This window comes from Alexandromys fortis, unplaced genomic scaffold (genome assembly GCF_014885135.2).
Source record: "Alexandromys fortis isolate MF-2015 unplaced genomic scaffold, M_Fortis_MF-2015_v1.1 scaffold_45, whole genome shotgun sequence".
Taxonomy (NCBI): Eukaryota; Metazoa; Chordata; class Mammalia; order Rodentia; family Cricetidae; genus Alexandromys; species Alexandromys fortis.
In genome coordinates this window covers 6,434,091-6,441,129 of record NW_026067926.1, presented here as the reverse complement: position 1 = coordinate 6,441,129, position 7,039 = coordinate 6,434,091, and the positions used below count along the sequence as shown (strand labels likewise).

The 7,039-nt window shown below is 41.9% G+C and overlaps 1 protein-coding gene across 1 annotated transcript in view; it reads right to left on the bottom strand.

The window, feature by feature from the left end:
- Positions 1–1,575: 1,575 nt before the first annotated feature.
- Gpr139 (G protein-coupled receptor 139) overlaps positions 1,576–7,039 on the bottom strand; it is a 42,126-nt gene continuing 36,662 nt past the window's right edge. The window contains exon 2 of the mRNA XM_050143382.1: positions 1,576–5,992. Coding sequence (XP_049999339.1) covers positions 5,058–5,992 — 935 coding nt within the window. The 3' untranslated portion in view covers positions 1,576–5,057. The remainder of the gene's footprint in view (positions 5,993–7,039) is intronic.

Here is a 7,039-nt window from a genome sequence, read left to right as displayed (position 1 = left end):
GGGTTGTGAATTGTAGGATGGTTTTTCTTTGCTTTATGTCTAAAAGCCACTTATGAGTGAGTACACATTCTATTTGTCTTTTGGGGTCTGGGTTACTTCACTCAATTTGTTTTTTTTCTAGTTCCATCTACTTGCCTGCAAATTTCAAGATGTCATTATTTTTTACCGCGTGTAGTAGTCCATTGTGTAAATGTACCACATTTTCTTTATCCATTCTTCAGTTAAGGGGCATATAGGTTGTTTCTAGATTTTGGCTATTATGAATAATGCTGCTACGAACATAGTTGAGCACATGCTTCTGTAAAGCAAAGGACAAGGTCAACAAGAGAAAACAGCAGTCTACAGAATGGGAAAAGATCTTCACCAACCACACATCAGACAGAGGGCTAATCTCCAAAATATACAAAGAACTCAAGAAGCTTGACATCAAAAGAAAAATAATTCAATAAAAAATGGGGTACAGACCTAAACAGAAAACTCTCAACAGACGAATCTCAAATGACTGAAAGACACTTTAAGGAAATGTTCAACATCCTTAGCCATCAGAGAAATGCAAATCAAAACATCTTTGAGATTCCATCTTACACCTGTAAGAATGGCCAAGATTTAAAAAAAAAAAAACACTGATGACAACTTCTGCTGGAGAAATTGTGGGGTAAAGGGAACACTCCTGCATTGCTGGTGGGAGTGCAAGCTGTACAGCCCCTTTGGATATCAGTATGGCGATTTCTCAGAAAATTAGGAAACAATCTACCTCAACCCAGCAATACCACTTTTGAGTATATACCCAAAGGATGCTCAGTCGTACTACAAAAACATGTGCCATGTGCTAATACTATTGATTACAGCCCTTACTGCCACAAAGACTCACAGAGGAGGCAATCATAATAGAACCCAGATTTATATCCAGTAATGAGTAATTTAGGATTACAGCAAACTGAACTTTGTGGTCTAACCTTTTGAAATCTACATGACCAACAAAGAAGCAGGTGGGATTCTGGTGTTTTTTTCTTTTTTGCTTCTTTTTTTTGTCATTTTTTTGGGTTTGTGGGATTTTTGTTTTTGTTTTGTTTTGTTTTTGTTTATTTGTGAGGCTAACCTTTAATGACTGAGTCATCTTTCTATCCCAGGATTCTATTTTTGTACTAACATTTAATAAACCATGTAAGCAAAATGCTAATTTAAAAATATTTCAAAGCTTTCATCAGTATTTTGATATTTGGAGAACATTATACTAAACGAGATAACTCAGCTCCATATAGACAAACATCGTGTAAAATTAATTATGTGTAGAAACAATAACATCAACAAACCCCCAAACAAACAAATTGAGCCCATAGAAATAGAGAATGGAATGATGGTTACTAGAGGTTGGGAAAGTGGGAGCCAAGCAGTGGGGAGTTGTTGGTCAAAGGGAACAAAGATTAGTTTAGATAGAAGAATGTTTCATAGAAGGAGTTCTCTAACCAAAATAATGCATTACAAACTTCAAAATGGACACAAAAGTTTCAAATGTATCAACAGAAATATGTAAGTGAGGCAGAGTACTAATTTGCTTGATTTAATCATTGCACATTTAATACATATATCAAAACATCACATTGCACCCCATAAATGTATATCATTATGATTTATCAATTAAAAATAACATGAATAAATACCAGCATTCTGCAGTTGATCAAACATATATGCAAATAGCAAACACCAAGTGCGCACCATATTAGAATTTATTAGAATACAAACTAGTCCAAACACAATATATTATCTAGTTAAGAAAATAAGAGCATTTACTATTTTACGACAGTAGCCTCCCGTTCCATTTTTGAGCAGTAGTAGTCAACATTAGAGTCCTTAATGCACTTTCAAAGGCTCCCCATATCGGACAAATAGGCACCAACTGTGCAAAAATAACCCTTTTCTATTGCAAGGTTTTTGGAACATGGGTGTTCATGCCTTCACATGGCTTATCCTTTTATGGGTTGTCTGCTGTACCTCTTCTTTCCTTCCCCAAGCCTCCAGTTGCTAAGGAAAAGACTTGGCATGTACATGTATGGCACTGTCACCATGTTCAAGGACACAAATCATACAGCAATGGAGGTGATAGTGAACAGTCTTTGAAAGAAGCACCACAAAAACCCAGGCTAAGGGGCTTGCCCTTAGCATCAGCTGTTTATGTGACAGGCTTCAATAGTCAAGGCTTCGTTTCCAAACCTGGCCAGAATGAAAAGGCTTATAATTTTTTAAGTTAAAAAGAACTTCACCATTGTCCATTATTATTATTATCAATAATAAAATGAATTTCCCCTCTGTGACCATAAATAAACTTAAACTTTAGGTGATATATATATATATGTATATATATACATATATATCTTTTGGGTTAGGTTGATTGTATATATTTATATTTATTTATATCAACCTAACCCATGTGCATTTTAAACAGAAGATGCAGCAGCAACTCTCTGGAGTGCCTTCATGGATTAGCTTAAAAGAGAAATAGAAAATGTAGTCAGAAAAGAGAGAGGCTGCCATCCTACCTGGTAGAACCTCTACTGTTAAGAAAAGTAGTAAATGAGTGTCTGGGGAAAGCATTCCCAGGTGAAACACAGCTTTTAAGCAATTAATTGTTTTCAGTACAATTAAAACCACAGAGCAGACAGTGTTGAGAGTCAGAGGCTCACTCTCCACCTTGTGTACGTCCTCAAAAAGGAATCGCTTGACTTTTAAATATATTGCACTTTGAATTACGTATGTATAGCTCAAACTAACATTTTCAGAGATATGCACTTTAAAAATAAATAAACACACACATATATATAATACATATTCAGCATAGGTAGCCTTTGGTCAGTGTTTACTTATGGGGGTGCCGTGGAATTGGTTCATACACACAGCTAATGAACATACATTCAGTTGTACATGCTCGGGGAGGAAGAAATGCAATTCAAGAGATGTGGGGGATTTTGCTCACATTTCACTGACTGAACATATGCTCTGGGGGGCAAGCGAGATGGAAGCTAGGACTCTGCTGCTCCCTCACGTGGATAACTTCTGCAAACTCTTCAGGGGTCGTGGCTTGCTGCATCCAGGTCCCGATGTTCTCAGACACACCCCGATGATGCAACACATTCCCTAAACACCAGCTGACTATTGTCGTCAACCACAGTATCAGTAACCTGTCCCAACACTGGAGAAAAATGTAGCTTCTTGGGTGTTCAAAGGTCCTCTTTCCCAAGGGACTATGCACAGGAACCACGGCCCCATGAGGTCATTCTCTTTTGCATTGACTTTTGAATCTAACCATAGGGTCTGGTGAGACTCTTGCATAAGCCGTTTTAAAGGGATAAAAACTAACACCATCAGGAACAATACAATCCCAAACCACACTGAGTTAGTACTGAAGGGCCTTGGCCAAAGTTTAGCACTTGTGTTGGCCCAGGGACCTTTTCATCCCATTCCATTGCTGAGGAACCCCTTAAGATGACAGAGACATGCCTTCCAACTCGGAGAAAATGCAATAAAAATCAAGCCTATGGAACCAAGTGGTCCAGGTAACTATGTTTAATTTGGTCACCAAAATGTCATGCAGTTTCAAAATCATTTTGGAAGATTTCTTCCAAACCAGGAATGGGTTTAAATACTGGGAATCTGGAAAAGGGACACAAATAAAATGCCAAACAATAGGGACTCTAGCATGAATATTCCCTTTAAAGGGCGCCACAGGCCCAGTTTAATATACTCAGGTCTATATGTGTGCACTCTATGTCTGCACATAGACAGGGTAATTCTCAGGGCAAGCCCTATCCACTGCATCCTAGATTTGTTCTTACAAATCTAGGCAAAGGGAGGATAATAAATTTTTTTTTATCACCTATGAAAAGCATCTGAGTTTGATAACAGGCACCACCTGACTGAGTCACTTACAACAAAGGACAGACCAATAGTTGGCACAGTCACCCCTCCATGAAAGTTGTGTCTGTATTTAGGGTCTTCTACGGCCATGCCAGCTTGGGCTGTGGTGGGATCTAGGCAGCCCTTCTCAACAGAAGAGTTACAGTTTCTGACCCCTGGACTAGTATCTCCGGTTAAGGAGTCACTTCATGGAAAGCATTTGCCGAGGGCTTGAGCAAGCAAGGATGCAGGGCTAAGAACTTGACACACAGAAGGCGTCTCCGGGAAGTGTGTGCAGTGCTCTAGCAAGAAGTGATGTTGGATGCAAATATCACATACAGCTCACACAGGGATGAGTTGAAACAGAGGCAAGAGTGGGCTTGATTTTTTTGTTTTTCTGGGCTCAAGAATTCCTCCTTCCCCCTACACACCAGGCAGGGTCTTTGTTTTAGAGGAGACATAAAAAAGATCTACACATTATGGCAAATAGAAAACTATACCTTAGACGCCAGGTCTAAGGGACATAGTCATGTTTGTTTGGAACCTCCCCATAGACATTCCAGGGACAGTTTGGATGATACTTGACACTTCCCTCTCCCCACGCTGTCATTCTGCAGCCAGAGTTGCTAGGGTCACTGGGAGAACACAACCCTTTCTAGGACAAAGGGTATCTTGGAAAAAAAAAATCCCAAATCAGTCAATCCTGTTGGCTGCTGGAAATAGTACAGGGAATCAATGGGTAACCTCAACTCTTGGGAGAAGAGTATGGCTCAGCTACACACTGTGGTGGCTTGGTGGACCACAATTGGAGCGGTTGGTTCCTAGTAGCTGTAGATGGTACCAGCAATAACTACTCTACTGTGGTCTTTATTGGTCACGGTATTATGGCATTTATAACATTTATAACTGCCAATGGCATCTTTAAGCCAGCAGGCACCGTGACTACCTTTGTGAATTTGTGAAAATAAGTGCACGAAGAAAAACAAGATGTATTCTCTCCTTCCTTCTCTTTCCTCTTCTCATCCTGCCAGTCTGAGAGCTGCGCAGTCTGTGGAGAGAGGAAATCAGGTTAGCACTCTTAAGGAGAGCTGTTCAAGCCAGAGCATGGGACAACCTCTCATCTGGAAACAGATTACACAAAAGGCACAAGTGCCAGCCCTATAGGGTCATGGAGACACTTTTATAGGTTTTCCGTGTTTGTCGTACTGGTACACCAGCATCTTGATGCAGTGTGAGTTTGCTGGAGAGATCCAGGGACTACTTGTTATGGAAAAGTTATGGTTGGTGTAGAACTGCACAGGCTGCTTCTGGCACTTGAACAAGGCCTTGAGTGTAGCCGCTGCCATGGTGCGGAACCGTTTGCTGATAAAGCAGTAGAGGAAGAAGTTGATGGCTGTGTTCAGAAGGGCCAGCATGTTGGCGACATCCAGCATGATGTGAACCAGCCAAGGGTTCTGGATGGGCGATCCATAGAGGTGGTAGAGAATCATGATGATGCGGGGGGCCCAGAGGGTGGCAAAGATGGAGGTGATGGTGAACAAGATGGCAGTGGTCTTCCCTGTGGAATAGCCACGGAGGCGGAAGTTGCTCTTCCTCCTGAGCTTGTACACAATGATTGAGTTCAAGATGAAGAAGATGGAGCAGGGCACCAGGTACACAGTGAAGCAGTGGATCCAGACAAGGACATGATGCATGGAGGTGCTGGTGTAGTCTTCAGTCCAGATGTTAGGCCACCAGTAGTAGGGGATGCTGGTCAGGAAGCAGGTGATGTAAACACTCACAATGACTTTTCGGGTCCTGGCTGGGTAGGAAACGGTGTGGTATTTGAGTGGGTGACAGACAGCGATATATCTGTCAACAGTTAAGGGGACTGTAATCCAAATGGAGGTGTGGATGGAGGAGAACTCCAGCACTTCTATAATCTTGTCAGGGATCTGGGGCATCTGCATGCTCAGAATGAAGTCTTCTAACAGGAAATCCACGAAGACGATGAAAAAGAGGACCAAGATGTCTGCAGCAGCAAGTGCCAGCAGATAGTTGTAGGAGGACTTCTGTCTCCTGGCCACTAGTTGAGAGAGGATGATGACTGTCAAGATATTTGCTGTGGATATAAGAGAATCAAGGTCAAACCCAAGGCAGAGTTGACTGTTGGCTACTAGTGAGGGCCTGGGCTTGAGGTTTCTAGGGTGCTCCAATACTGCCAAAGGATCAAATAAGTGTTTCTGTGGGACACTCAGCACCACAAATCACACCTCAAATGGACAGCTGGATACAATATGATTATATATACTCATGTACCTCCTGCAGCTGTGAGAGGTAATGCTGATATCACCCAACTATAGGTGTGAAAATGGATCCCTGAGTGTTCAGGACACTCGGTGTTGCATCCCTGAACCTCCATTCTCATTGTCTGTCTGACTGACTTGTGGAAATCTGGGTGTGATGGTTAATGTTGATCACCAACTTGGCAGGGTCTAGAATCTACCAGGAGACAAGCCTACAGACGTATCTGTGAAGGAGAACTTGACTGAATTTATTGAGATAGGAAGGCCCACCCTAAAAGTGGGGGCACTGTTCCTTTGACTAGAATCCTGGACCAAATACAAAGGAAAAAGCTAGCTGAGCATAAGCGTTCATCTCTCTCTACTTTCCAACTGTGGACACAATGTGACTGGCAGTCTCTTGCTTCCGCTGCCATGACTTTCCCTCCATGACAGGTTGGACCCTCAAAGTGTGGGCCAAAAGCAAACCCTTCCTCCTTCCAGTTATCTTTTTTTCAGGCAATTTATTACAGCAACAAGACAAGTGAGTGATTCAATGGGGCTAGGAAGCCTTTGCCTCCAAGGTGCCTGAGCTGCACACCTTCCTTGTTGTGGGGCTGGGAACAGAACTCAAGATTTTTGCGTATTGACAAATGCCCTGCCACTTGGCTACATCTTCAGCAGCATGACTTCTTAAGAACTTTCATGACACTTATATTCTAGGACCTTCTTTTCAGTGCTTTTTTTTTTTTATTTTTATTTTTTTTTCCTTCTTTTTTTTTATTGAGAATAAGAAAAAAAAGTTTCCACCTCCTCCCAGCCTCCCATTTCCCTCCCCCTCCCCCCAATCTTCTCCCCCTCCCCCCTCTCTTCTCCCCCTCCCCCCT